This window comes from Antedon mediterranea, chromosome 6, assembly GCF_964355755.1.
Source record: "Antedon mediterranea chromosome 6, ecAntMedi1.1, whole genome shotgun sequence".
Taxonomy (NCBI): Eukaryota; Metazoa; Echinodermata; class Crinoidea; order Comatulida; family Antedonidae; genus Antedon; species Antedon mediterranea.
Window position 1 is genome coordinate 24,876,465 of NC_092675.1, and position 15,745 is coordinate 24,892,209.

At 31.7% G+C, this 15,745-nt stretch overlaps 1 protein-coding gene across 1 annotated transcript; it reads left to right on the forward strand.

The window, feature by feature from the left end:
• The first annotated feature begins 1,297 nt into the window (after window positions 1-1,297).
• LOC140051097 (ferric-chelate reductase 1-like) lies at window positions 1,298-14,831 on the forward strand. Its single transcript, XM_072096193.1, has 17 exons — window positions 1,298-1,364; window positions 2,494-2,562; window positions 2,892-3,074; window positions 3,241-3,330; window positions 4,512-4,659; window positions 4,971-5,212; window positions 5,617-5,799; window positions 6,300-6,389; window positions 6,845-6,992; window positions 7,241-7,366; window positions 7,909-8,024; window positions 8,552-8,659; window positions 8,942-9,033; window positions 12,735-12,793; window positions 13,123-13,275; window positions 13,615-13,712; window positions 13,984-14,831. The coding sequence occupies exons 2-17, from the start codon at window positions 2,494-2,496 to the stop codon at window positions 14,083-14,085; spliced, it is 2,007 nt and encodes a 668-aa protein (XP_071952294.1). The 5' UTR covers window positions 1,298-1,364; the 3' UTR covers window positions 14,086-14,831.
• Window positions 14,832-15,745: the final 914 nt, after the last annotated feature.

The following is a 15,745-nucleotide window of genomic DNA, read 5'->3' on the forward strand; positions in this document are numbered from 1 at the left end:
TATAGCATTCACAATGAGGTCGTTTAGGTTGGATCAATGACCGGTGGTGTAAATTACGCCATCTATAGCATAATTCATTGATATTGCAGTATCGATTCCAGTGATTGATGTGAGTTTTATTTAGTCTTTTGTGGTACTTTGCATATTTTCCACCTGTGGGTTGGTTGAAATAGTTGATATAGAGGTGGGGAGTGCCGGAGAGACACACCAAATGAAGAATAAAGTGAACGGTACCGAGTAGGCCTAAATGTGTTGCGTATTTATAATTGTTTAACAGCATAAATAGAAGTATAGAAGTTCACATACTCAAACGCATATATGATGCATCCAACATGAAAATATAAAATACAGGAATTTGGAGTACGGGTTGGACAGTGTAGCCATTCTGTAGATCATCTCTTTTTTTCTAGTCTATTAAAAAAACTTAACTGTAATGTGAATTGTAGGGTATTTGTGACGGAGCAAATCCCCTGCCAAGATTATGAGCCGTTCAAGAGTCCTCATTCATCATAAATTGTTTACATTTATCATTTTAACGGTCACGATTACCTGCAATTATTCTGCAAATATTTATGATTTTTTTAATCATTGATAGGCCTACAGAATAGCAATTCTGCCTATAGTTTCTAATATAATTGAAAAAAAGAACAATGTTTGTTAATTAAGCTGCTATCAATAAACTTAACATAAAGAAACAGAAAAAAAACAGAAAATAATGTTAAATATGTATACATAGATATATTATAGTGTTATATATCTATATGGTATACACTATATTTAATTCAATTCCATTCATTATATATTTGCATAAAATACATAGACAATTGTGTTGTTAACTAACAGCACGATGCAATACAAAAAAAAGGTACAATTCTTACCATGACACATGATCATTCTCTAACATTCAGAGTGTTCTAAAAACTAGAATTACGGAAAATTATTGGTGCGAAGAAGCGCCTGTAGCTCCTAAGAACTCTTCAAAAAATGTATTATAGGAAATATGAGATTAATAAAGATGGCGTAAGCTAAAAAAAACATTTGAAACAAAATGACAAATGAAAAGCTACAAGCAACAATTAAAGGAATGTCAAGATGACCATTTTGTATGTCATCCATGGTTCACTTTTATGAGACTGTGGGGTTTAATGGTATAATACTCTACACTTCACACTTCATTCAACATTGTAAAAAGAATAGTTTGATGAATGGAAATCTGTCGATGCGTGTCATCTCTTGGTAATAGTAATGCTAATATGAGTGTACGTTTTCAACAGGTATAATACAGTACTGATTTAATCAATAACAAAAGTACACCGATTCCCACACAGGACCACCGCAATTACACTGCTGATATCGATGATAATGTAAGTATATTGATTAAGTAATACGTTGTATGTGTATGGTCTTGTAAGTAATGACATGTTGATATTGTAGGTTGTATGACAGAAAGGAAACTTATAGTAGAAAGTACGGAGTTATAATAACTCGGTTCAGGCAAAATGTACATTGAAAAGGCCAGTAACTAATAGTTAGTAATTATCAGCCATTGACTACCTTACGTCGATTTCCTGATTATTATTATTAGGCCTATTATATACCGTACATACTGTTTGTAGGGTCTAATGAGCATTGTATTGGAGCTAAGGGGAAAAATCAACTTATAGTTTTTAATTTAAAATGGTGGTATTCTTTTAGACAGTTTATTAATGAAATCTTATGTGTAACGGTAAAAATACTAATTGTTGACATAGGCCTAGAGTAATGTAAATGATTAAAAGCATAAGTCTGTCCTTATAACATAAGTCCCGTACTTAATTATGGTGCTGAAAATAATAGAAATACTGCAGTAAGTCTATACAACCATTACGTTTTCACTTTATTTGATTACCCCGTTGATTCCCTTTATTAAGTGACTTTCTAAAGTGTATTACTCATGGTTAATAAAATATGCGGTTAGCAATTATTATTGTGCCGTACTATTATATCAATGCGTTACAATGGTAGGAATATGATTTCATACAGTACAGTACGATGAGTAAAGGCAGTGGAATGCCACGTAGTGGTTAGGACTAGGACAAGAAAACAAAGTAGTCACATTAAAAAGTCTTTATAACGCGGGGAACCATGCATGACAAAGTGACGTTCCAGCTAGAGCTTTCCTAAGAATAAGGCCTATTAGCAGAATAAGACCGATTTGCCCATCTAACGATCGATTAGTGTGGTTTACCACGGGACTCCTGGTCGCTTTTTCTTAACATGGAGATTTTACATCAAGGTGTGGATTTAGAGTTGGCCGATACCCACCCGCCTTTCGGTAAAGTGCCAAAACAGTTTTAAATTCTCATTTCACTCATTTACGTAGCAAAATGCAACGTAAGATAGTCTAATATGTATTATAAAAAATGCTTTAAAATAGCTTACTTTTCCTGTAATGATTCTAGGCAAGAAGTTTATTTTACTTTCTTTCTCAATTTAATGTTTTATTTATGACAGATGGATGTCTTTAAACTGAATTTCCTTGTGGTAGGCCTATATTTAACAATATTACTGTCGCTATCCAAAGTAAGTATACGAGCCTATATTGATCACACTGCAATTGGCAATACATTCAAACCGTTCAATTTTTTGTCTCACTAAATAAACTAAACGTAGATGTCTAATCTAAAAGACTTTCTACACCACAACCCATGCTGTGCATAAGTTTGCTATAAACTGCTTTTGCGTTGTATCTGTATCACGACCCCGATACTTCAGATCAACATAAATTCTACTTCATTTTTGACAAACATAAGCATCATATTATAATCCTATTCCTATTGTAATTGTTTATTAAAAATAATTTATTGCGTAGATTTATATCCATTTTAATATAATATCAATTTCAATTTTAGGCTGATACTTGTGGAGTGTCACAGTTCTGTTTTCGATCACCAAATGATTGCTTTCCAGCCTCCGAGTGTACCTATTTTGTAGGCTGGTCTCCATCAAACACCGAAGGTGCTATTGACTTCGAGCTTAGTATGTCTGGTACAAGTGGATACATAGCTTTAGGTTTCTCAAAGGACCGTAACATGGTAAGTAGCCATCAAGATTACCACAATAAACCACAAAAATCACAATCATTTTCATAGCCTACATTAAAATGTACATTTTATAGTTTTAAATAGAAAGAAAATATTTCAGTTTGGTGAACATTTTATTTACGGTACATTGTCAACGGTTATTTTCTGTTGTTTTCAGGCGAATTCGGACATTATCGCCTGTTTATCTGACAAAAAAATCCTACGGTACTATGCTTCAAGTCGAGCGGCACCAACGAGACAGACAGATGTAAGTTGATTCATGGTTGCTATTTAATCCATGGTTGGAGGGACAATGCTACGGTTGGGTTTAGAACAACTCCTTTTTATGTAAACTTGAAAATTAGAACAGTAAAAAACCTAAAACCAACTGAGTTCATCTTTTTTTGGGAACTGTACCATATATTATATATATATATATATATATATATATATATATATTATATATATATATATATTATATATATATATATATATATATATATATATAAATCATACTGTAAATTATAGAAACAGTGTTCATATTCGGAACATGATATGAGATCATGTTCCGAATATGAGCACTGTTTCTATAATTTACAGTATGATTTATATATAATTTACACAGTGCTACGCAACATCATTGATTTATATATATATATATATATATATATATATATATATATATATATATATATATATATATATATATATATATATATATATATATATATATATATATAAACAAATCAGGCAAAGAACATTAATTCTAAACCGCCCGGTGATATACTGAAATTTAATTAATTAATTTGAAACGATATTATAACTTTGTAGACACCACAATTTGTAAAAGCAATTTTGCTTGTTTTGTGGTTTTCCCTGTTTCATTTTTTTCTCATTTTTTACAATGTTACAATTTCATTCATCTCTATTTGAAATGGAATAAAATAAATATCAATACTTCTAACAATATGTTGACGTGAACGTTTCCAAATTCCTAAACAATATCATACTGTAGGCCTAAAAGGTTTGTATAATCTATTTATCATCTCAGTCTTGTAGGCCTAATTGCCAATACAAGAATAAGATTATTACTAATAGTTTATTGTTTTCATTATAGTTATGTTTTATAAGTACTGTAGACCTTATCTGATTTATTTTTGATCAGCTGCTAAGACCATTATTTGAAAAATAAGAGATACACTTAATAAGAAACACGAGAAAATATTCCTTTTCTTCGATATAATAGGCTAAATGTAAATATGTAGCACTAAACCGCAGTTGTTGTCATCAGCTATTTCCTCTTAAAACCATTCGTAAGTCGCATATTGACAATCGTGAATTCATTCTTTAGATGGACTTGAGTATCCGTTTAACCAGCTATCAATTTATTTGTCTATATTTTTTATCATTTAGAAAGTTATATATTAGTATATTCTTGATTGATTTTAGGTTGGACTTAGTAACGAAGCTACCACTATTGCAGGTGGTACAATAACTTGCTCTTTTACCAGACAGTTGGGTCTAGTTGGCGAAACGAATTATTTCGACTTGAATGAACCACACTTTTTGATTTTAGCAAAAGGCATGAGACAAGATGGTAAGTTATATAAATGCTGATATTAGAAATATTGAGATAATGAAAGTCAGGTTATTATAGAAATGGGTACAGTAGTACAGGACGATAAATGAATGAATAAATGAACTTTATCGTGCTTATAAATTAAGTAGTCATAAAGTACAACCATGGCTATGTTAGGATTGAACCCTGATGGACCTGAGATAGGAAAAGTACGTTAACCATCAAACAGCTTCAATGGTATATGGCTATTATAAACATTTAAGCTAATAATATGTATCTATAGAAAATATGAGATTGATTATCCATTATTTCTGAACTTATTTCTAAAGAATCTATTTACCAACATACGTCAAACTCAAGATATTCATCTGACGACAGTTATGATTTCAAATCGGAGACCCCTGTCACACAAGGAAGTGCTCAGGGGACACTCGTAACAGAAGAAAGTGCACAAGAGACACCTGTAACACAAGGAAGTGCGCAAGGGACACCCGTAACACTTGCAAGCCAACCAAGGCAATCCACAACTGAACGCAGGACGAATACGCCCAAGTCAACAGAAAAATCTAGTGTATATGACTTTTATTTAACGTCTTGAGTTATTATTAAACTAACTAAATAAATACAGCAACGAAGGAACCTTTATTCACGAGCATGACACTCAAACATCTTAGTCAGGCGGTGTTTCAGTACTCATTATTCATTAGTATAGTTGGTTTACGTCTTGTCTCCAAAACAAGTGAATAATGTCTTCTCTGTCACATTTTGAACTCAAACTAAAGCTCTATCTACACTATCAAACAAAAAAGTGATGTGCCCAAATACGTCCATTGGGCACATCACATTTTGTTGTCACATACAGTTTGATAATGTAGACAAACCTTCTTTCCCAATATGGATATTCAGAGAAAATTGATACGTCTACATAGAATTAAGATGAAGAAATGTATAACAAAAATGCCATTTTTTTAATAGGAAGATCCATGTGGAGAAAGTCAATCGTGTTTGCGAGCACCGCTTAACTGTTATCCTGCTTCATCATGCACATATTTTGTTGGATGGTCTCTCTCTCAGAATCGAGATGAACTCGATTTTGAATTTACTCTGTCCGGAAATAATGGCTACGTTGCATTGGGTTTCTCAAAAAATGGTGAAATGGTATGTATTTTTTTTTAATCAAACCAAGGACTTTACTATTAAGTCCAGGAATAAGTAAAATTGTAATTTCACTCTTTCCTGATCAAACTATATAACATCAGATAATTTTATCGAGGAATATATCATTCGAAGGAATCAGTATTCACCAAGATGTAGACCAGTAAAGGTATAGGCTTATTTGAATTTCTATATAATATAATTAAATAATAGTGAAACTTTAATATGAAAAAATAATAATAATAATAATTTAGTATATCTTTACAATCTTCTTGTTTGTTTTTTTATATGCTCCCGATATGTAATTCAGATTGTTTACTTGCTTTTTTATTGTGTTCTTCGTTGTTTTATGTTTGTAAATTACAGGTTCGCCCGCTGGGATTGTTGTGTTTTTTTTATACCGAATAAATAAAAATAAATAAATAAATACAAATTCGTTTAATAATAGCGTAAAATCGAATTTTCAATTCAATGATTTTTTTGTAACTTTGTTCTATTTTTAGTCAAACTCCGATATCATCGCTTGCTTATCAAGTGGGCAGTTAAGTCGTCATTATGCTATCAGTCGGGCAACACCTGAAATGCAAGATGACGTAAGTAGGCCTACTGTTGCTCCAGCCTAGTTCAATTTCTACAACCTAAATAATAACAGTTCATTCGTCGTATATTATATACCCCATATACGCAAGCTCTCAATGCGCTGCACATTATTACCCGGTATTTTGATCATACACGTATGGAAACATACTCCCATAATAATGCTAGCTATAGTAATCATCGCAAAGTTGTGTCTTGGTCTAACCGATACCCATTTTATACACCTGGGTGGAGAGAGGCAAATGTAAGTAAGGTGTCTTGCCTAAGGATACAAGCAATGCGGCGAGAATTGGATTCGAAACACGATCTCACGATCAGTAAGCCAACGTCCAGCACACTGCCCCACATGCCCTCGCATAAATTGAAAATACAAATTGAAATTAATTGACTATATTAAAAACGTGATAAAATATTTCAAATGATTTGATTTTCTTTTTTGATTTGTTTGAAGGTCGGTGTTAGTAGTGAAAAAGTTGAAGTAGTTGATGGTACTATCAAATGTTCCTTTACACGACAACTCAGTAATGCTGGTTTTCAAAACTTCTTTAACCTGTCGCAGGATCATTTTATAATTTTGGCTAAAGGTGATTCCAACGGACGTAAGTATCATATAATTCAGTACAGGACGAATGAATACATGAACTTTATCATGATTATAAAACTAAGTAGAAACAGTCATAAAGTACAACTATGCTTATGTTAGGATTGAACCAAGGACCTTGAGATTGGAAAGTAAGCACTTTTACCATCAAATTACAGCCCATGGTATATGGCTATTATACACATTATCGCTAGCTGTAATAGAAAATATAAGATTGTTTATCCAATTTCTGAACTTTTTTTAAAGAATCTATTACACAACACTCGCAATCCGCAAGATATGCATCTGCAAACAGTTTGGATTTCAAATCGGCTCCAGTCTCTGTTGGTGGCAGTGAAGATGACAACTTTGATGTTAAAATTAAGGCACATGGTGAGTATTTTCAATAGCAACTTATCCGATTATTGGATGGTATTATAGCGACAGTAAATTTCAAGTTGTATATCATGCATGCAGCCTTAAAACAATACTTTACATTAGTGTGCCAAATAAAATATTCGTTTCTTTTTAGCACTACAATAACATTTTTTGATAATGCCTTAATATGCTTTGGGATATTGTATAGCGTCTTCTAACACATTGCCTGTATTTTCAAAAGCGTATGTCAGCCTTTTTTTTAGCATGTTTACCTGTAGGCTATTGGTTCCAGCTAGGACGCAATGTCCACGTAAGCGCAACGCAAGCGAGTTGACCAGAAAAGAGTAATATATTGTTTGAAGGTCTGCATGGCGAAATCAAATGGTGATATAAATGTTGCGGTACAACACGAATATTAGTTCTGAAAAGAACTGTTGAGTTTCTCATTTTATATTTACAGATAAGTGTACTTCGGATAATCTGTTGATTGTGATTGGTAAAATTACTTGTAGAATTTAGGTCTAATGTAATTATTTTCTGTATTTATTATTCATTAGGGTCACTTATGGTAATCGGTTGGATTGGATTTGTCAGTATTGGTATCGTTACTGCTCGTTACCTAAAAGATTTTCTTCCACGCAAGACTATATGCGGAAAGCCATTTTGGTTCAGAGTAAGTAAATACAGGCCAGGTGTTAACCCACTTTGAGATATTATTGCGTTTTTATTTATTTTTATTTGAACCATATTTAATGAGGGTGATCCATCCAGCAATTGGTGATCATTTGGGACCCTCATAACAGATACAATACACAAAATAATACAACAATAACAGAGAGTTAAAGAAAAACAAAAGCCTATAAATAATGAGAATTAGAAATCTAAATATGAACATTTGGAATATAGTAAATAACTTAATGTGTTAAATTAAGCAAAAATAATAAATATAGGCCTATATACTTAGGTCTAATATTTTACAACAATCCTCCACATCGTTCACATTTTAAATGAGAAAGAAACCGTCATATTCACAATTGTTTTTTCATTGTAACTAAATTAACTAATACAGATTGAACATTTAAAAATAAACCGTAGGAGAGATTTTCCTTATAGCATGTGATACTACTTGGGCTTGAACCATGAATAAAGTGAATGACTGAATTACGGTAGTCTATAACACACCTTTTTTTATTAATTTAGTTTCATGCAATGTGTATGATCACAGCCTGGTTATCATTCATGTCCAGTTTTATACTTATATTTATAACGCTGGAAGGCTGGGTTGGAAAAAGCCGTGGAGACGATACAGTAAGTTCACAGTAATACGTTATGACATTCGTGTTCCTGTTTAGTAGTAGCTGGTGTAGAGTTTATATAATGTAAAAAGGATGAATGAGCAAAAGCGTTCATGCTTTATAGCGTAGGCCTACAATGCTAAAATAAACCATTTCTACGCACCGACAGAGATACATGTGTGGGATTTGTGCCATGAAAGGAAGCAAATCTTCCTTCTTAAATTATTTCAAAAGTATTTGTGTTATTTTTTGTTTTAAATACATTTCTAATTCTAATACACTTTCATTGTTTTAGTATTATCACGCCATAATTGGGACCGCTGCCGTTGGACTTGGAACATTGAATCCTATCATGGCCATATTTAGGCCACACCCAGGAACACCTAGGTAAGATACAAAGCAAGTAGGCCTATCTATATTACTAGAATACATACATGTAACACTTTTCTTAAAGAAAATTTGATTCAACCGAAATGAGCAACGTCGGTTGTATAAAAGTCAGAAATCCTAAAACAGGTTTTATACATTGTTCGGTTGACCTGATTATAGATAAATTAGTTATCTTAATTATACTGTTTTTTGTTGTTGTTTTTTTTTAAATCTTTTCTCTGACCATTCTTTTTTAAACTTAAAAATTGCATTATGATATTTAACTTAAATGACATTAACCCTAATGATGATATCAATATTGAAGAAACTAAATATTACCAGATAAACGATTTTAATCTAAGTTTTAAGAACTCGATACATGCCAATCACTTCTCCATTCTAAGCCTGAACTGCCGTAGCATGGTCAACAAATTCGATGATATTTTGAATCTGATTAATTCAATAAATCACTCCTTTTCAATTATTGCCCTAGAAGAAACATGGATTTCTCCAAATTCTACAACATCACTGTACGAAATACCAAAATATACATTTATTCATACAGATAGGATAGGACGAAGAGGAGGAGGAGTTGCTCTCTATCTATCAGAAACCCTTAGTTACGAGATGCGAAATGACCTCGCTTCAATACTGACCGAAGGAGAATCTATATTTATTGATGTTAAAATAGAAAATAAAACAATATCTTGCGGAGTAATATATAGGCCCCCTGATATAAATGTACAAACTTTCAACAATCAGTTGTCAATAGTCATGCAGATGATTAACAAAGAAAATAAGCTAGCATACATTACTGGTGATATGAACTTAGATATTAGCCAACACATGGGAGACAAAAACATCGAATCCCACCTTGACAATATCCAGTCCCAGTCCTTCAAAAAAAATCCAAACTGCCATCAAACCTAAAACATGTGACAGAGACATACACTAACCCAGAAACAAAATCCGATGCATTCAATTCTTACTTTATTAATATTGGGAAACAATTAGCTGACAAAATTAACCATGATAACAACCCTGCCATTGATCCAACGTCATATTTGACTGGTAACTACCTTAATTCTATGTATTTCAGACCCACAACAGAATACGAAATAATGACATACATTAATAAATTAGAAACAGATAAAACACCAGGTCACGATGATATCAGTGCTCACTATATCAAGTACAATTCCGTCTACCTTACAAAACCTATTTCACACTTAATAAACGTTTCACTCGCCACTGGCCGATTCCCTGATGAACTAAAATGTGCCAAAACTATACCTGTTTTTAAAAGTGGCGATAGGCAAAACCTTAATAATTATCGACCCATATCAATCTTACCATGTCTTTCTAAAATATATGAAAGAGTTGTCTACGACCAAACCATTTCATACCTTAATAAATACAACATAATAAATCAATCTCAATATGGATTCCGACAAAAACATTCAACTGCACATGGTCTACTACACACACTAGAAAAAATAACATCAGCAATTGATAACAACTCATTCATTATAGGTGTTTTCCTAGATCTGTCGAAAGCTTTCGATACGATCGATCATAGAATTCTAATCAAAAAAAATGGAATGCTATGGCATACGTGGTATTGTGTTAGACTGGTTCAGGAGTTACCTAAACCACAGAACTCAGTATGTTACTATTGAATCACACAAATCAATAAAAAGAGAAGTAAAAGTTGGTGTTCCACAGGGATCTATCATTGGCCCATTGCTATTTTTGTTATTTATAAATGACATATTTTGTGTAAGCAAAGTTGTCGAACTTATCATATTCGCGGACGATACAAACATATTCCTCAAACATAATGACCCCATAGTTGCATGTAATATACTAAACTGCGAATTACAACGACTAACCACTTGGTTTAGAGCTAACAAACTCTCAATTAATACAAATAAAACTAAATATATAATCTTTAGAGGGCGCCAGAATTTAACCGACTTCACAGACATGCAACTATACGTAAATAACACCACACTCGAAGAGGTAACCCATATCAAATTCTTAGGAGTTACCTTAGACAAATTTTTGTCCTTCTGTACCCTTATTGATGGCATTGCAAACAAAGTTTCAAAGATAATAGGAATTCTGAATAAATTTAAGTATTTTTTACCATAAATGACTCTATTGCAAATTTATAAATCTATAATCCTTCCCCATTTAACGTATGCAATAGTAGTATGGGGCTCCTTCGGACCAAGTAAATTAAACCGACTTCACATCCTCCAGAAAAAAGCACTACGAATTATATGCAAAGTCCACTATCAACATCCTTCCCAACCGCTATTTATACAAACCAACACATTAAATATATTCGATCTTTATGAAAAACATATGGCAATACTACTCTTCCAATTTTATAATAAACAGCTCCCAATTACGTTTGACACTTACTTTCAAACAATTGAATCAACACATAATTATGATACCAGGAATAAAAAAAACTATACCACTGTACTAAAAAGAACCAAAATACTGTAGGACAACAAAGTATATGCTATAGGGGTGCCAAGACATGGAATAGCTTTGAAAACTCAGTAAGAGAAATCAAGAGTATAGGACTATTTAAAAAAACAATTCATACTAATCTCCTCAAAAACTATTCTAATACCTAAAATCAATTTCTTTTTTTCTTTTTTTTATGAATGATCTATTCTGGTCATATTTTTGAAATTGTTATTACATGTATAATAATATTTATATATATTTTTTTATTCAACTGTCATTTATGATTATTGCTTATTGTCTCTATTGTTTACATATATATTTACTAATTGTTATTGTTTTTATTGTAATTTATTTATTTATTTAATTTTTCCAATTTTTAATTCTTACATAGGACATCACATGTTAAAGCTTTGCTTATAGTGATGCCCGATTCAATCAATCAATATATAACTTTTGCTTAAAACCATGTTCAACTGTAGGCCGTTGCCAATATACAGTAATCTCCCTAAACAATGCTATTTTTAATACTTACAATATTATATGTTTTCATCTTTTCCATTGATTGTAAACCTCTAACTAAACTTTCCAGTATTTTATTATTCAACTTCTGTTTCCAATAATAGTCAATATAAACAATTAATTTTTATTTTTATCATTACTGTAAATAATCATTGTATATATTTTATAATTTATATTTATATTGGTCTTGTTTTTTTTGTTTGTAAAAATCTACTGTAATATTATACCTTATTGTGGTTACCATTATAACAAATGTACGATTGATTGAATAAAGTTCACATATATCACGTATACTTATAGGATTAGCCTCTTACTCTCAGCTTTTTTGTTATTTAATTTTTATATTTGGGTTCAAATGGCCAACAATAAAAAACTTATGAGATTACTTTTCAATTAAGAGTAGTTTATTTTAATTAAACATTAAGTAGAATATTAATTTATAATGTCTAAAGCCTGTTACTTATTCAGGATTTATATACAAAGTATCTTCAGTTCTCTCCAATGAGAGATTTTATTCAGTATATACGGGCCACCACCAGCCCCATATACGGGCCACCACCAGCCCCATATACGGGCCACCACCAGCCACCACCAGCCCAAAAACACATATATTATATTATAAGTAGTAGACCATTATCAGTTAAGGAACTGTACGCGTTTACTCACCACTATTTCTAATTTCCCCTATGTTATCATTTTTATCATTTTTTATACAGGCGGCCAATTTTTAATGTTTTGCACTTTGCTGTTGGGTTCCTAGGATGGCTTTGTGCAAGTAAGTAAAAAGAGTTTTCTTATAACTTTTGTTGGTTTTTTTTCCACTCAATCTTCTAGTGTTGATTTCTACCGGTTTGAAAAACATTGTTAAAGCCGGGTTTCCACTGGTTACGTGTTTAAGATAACTGAGATGATTCATCCAAAAGTAACTCTCCAACTAAAACGTGTCGTTCTTGGGAAACAGGCTGTATTCATATACATGATTGGTCGCCTTTGATATAGCCTAAACAATGTATCTCAAAATCAATAGATTGAAGAAAATATGTCTACTTTATTTGTATTATTCTGATAGTATCTTAATATAACAACTTGTACCTTTAATTGTAGTTGTTGCAACGTTCTATGGTGTCAGAATCTACTACAATACTACAGGAAATGTGACAGACATTGATGCGTTTAACGTTTTGATTGGCTTTACAATATTTATTGTAATAATGTTTGTTGTATTTGAATTACACAAACTTTCCACTAGAAAAAAAGGTAAGAACTTTATAAATGAAACAAAAAGCATTATATTGCTTGAGATCGTCACTTATAGAGACACGATTTGTTGACTGGTAAATGTCTGAAACGAACGATTCATATCATAGTAGCCTACTCTGAGAAGGTTTGTTCTATAATCAGAATTAAGACACAAGTCGGCACAACAGCTCCGCTATTCGACACAAACAAAATATTTGGACTACATTTTTGGGCTACTTTTCATTTAATGTATTCATTGTTATGACATGGACCTATAAATGAGTATGTTTTTTTACTGCTAATTACGGAAAAACAATTAAATAGGTGCACATAAATAACATGTTGTTTATATTTCAGAGACTAGCACTGATAATATTGCTTTGGATTCTATAACGGATACACCATTTGAAGAACATAGAAACAGACCAACACAAAGAATGCAAGAACAGATTGTTGTAAGACATAGTTTGTACATTCTATCTGTAATAAAATAATTTGTCTCAAAACAAAAAAAGTACATTTGAGGTCAAATAAAAAAATATTATCCAATCAAATCGATTCCTGATGTGCTAATTAGACAGCACAAATTGTATTAGGAATGCGCTGTAAAAGTGCCTTATCTAAATTTGTACTACTACTTTCAAAGTATCAAAATAAATCGGTTTATGTAGTCAGGAAAAAAAACTGTACACATATTTATAATAATAGATTTCTTCTTTGTTACAGGGTTCGGCTGCCGTGAGGAATATTATGTATTTCCTGTACGTAATCGGAGTTACACTGACTGTCGTATATCTTGTAATCACAATCGTAATAAAAGATTCTTGAAAGCTTAACTAACATCGTGAAAAAAAAAAAGATCAAGAAGGTATAGGCCCTACGTTAGAAAAAATAGAATGATTTCATAGAGTACACAGTTTTCTCTTTTACACCTTCTTCATACTAGTTTAAGACATTTCTGTACATATTATATCAAAATTAAGTTACGATTTAACTTATATTTTTGTTAAAAAAAAGGTAGAAAAAGAAAGTAGGTATTGGTCAAATGTAATCGGCCTAATACAGTTTTTAAAGTCATCTTGTGTAATCATGAAAGATACCTCGCAAAATACTCGCCTGTTTCAAGTGCACAACACACAACTTTTGGTGCTTTGGAAAGATGCATACTTCGTCATATAAAATGAAATGAGACTAAGCCCTCGAAACATGCGAGTAATTTTTACTTCTGCACATAATAGTATATTCATCATTATTATTTGACGGTAATTGCCTTAATCAATTACTTTGAAGTTTTGATGGACAAGGTATAAATAATAGGGCCTAAAGGCATTAAGGTGTATTTCATATCGCCAGGAATGAACTGCGTACAAAGGAACATTAAGTTGTTTCCTAAAATAAATCATAAATATTAATAACTAATGAATGAATGAGGAATCATAAAAAGTGAGTGCAGTTTGTTTTTAAATTTTTATGTATTTTTAAATCTTTCTTACCTTTTTTATTAACTTTTTATAACTTTTAAAATACTCTTTTCAAACGTTTATATTGTACTAATCAGTCAACTTAATAAATAGAACGACTCGTTTGAGTAGTTTCCATCGATCTTATCTTTTTTTTTAACGACGATGATGAACAAATAAACAACAAATAAAATACATACATATTTCGGGAAGCACTAACCATTAATCCGTGTGAAGCTATATTACACGATGCGTTTATTTATACTCATTTTCACATGTATTTAAATTACGTCTTTGCTATCCATTAGATAATTATGTACAGCGGGATATCATACGTCCATGATGTGTCCTATTTGAATACCATTGTTGACGTCGCACCAACAAATTACATTTTTAAATGAGGCCCAAACAGATAAAGAAGAACAATTTGTTGTTGATTATTAAGGTGTTTGGTTCACTTGTATGACTTGCGTTGACTTGACGATTTGCAGCTCTACATCAGTGATTCGCGGCGATGAACTGGTTAGTCGGTGAACAGTTTGGTATGCGAACGTTTTTTTATTCGTGAAGAATGTTGAATTGAAATGCTGTTAAATGATTTTATTCTTCTTTATAAAAGTGCTCATCGGCGATATATTGTGATGAACGGTTTTTGTTTGGACACGGTGGTGTTAATAATAATAATAATAATAATATTTATTCGGCAAAAGTTCATAAAGTACATTTTACAATTCATCTTGCCAGGAGCAAGTAATAGGCATGAGCCCAAACAGAAAACTGCTCTTACTCCATCATTACTTATAAAATACAAAAATAACAAAACTAAGTAGCACAAATTAAGTCAAAATAAAACAAAACAAAACAAAGTTATAATGAGATACACCAATTAAAAATAAGCTGCATTGAATAAACAATATAAACAATTACAGTACAACTTAATATTTTGAGATCAAATGTTTGATGAGTTGGGCTTTAAAGTCTGAAATTGTAGCACATTGTTTAATTTCATTGGGATGGATTTTTGGTTC

Coding starts and splice junctions, on each gene's coding strand:
- LOC140051097 (XM_072096193.1), top strand. CDS start 2,494: ATGGATGTCTTTAAACTGAATTTCCTTGTGGTAGGCCTATATTTAACA. Junction 8,660..8,941: donor AAAGCCGTGGAGACGATACA/GTAAGTTCACAG, acceptor TCATTGTTTTAG/TATTATCACGCCATAATTGG. Junction 13,713..13,983: donor GAATGCAAGAACAGATTGTT/GTAAGACATAGT, acceptor TCTTTGTTACAG/GGTTCGGCTGCCGTGAGGAA.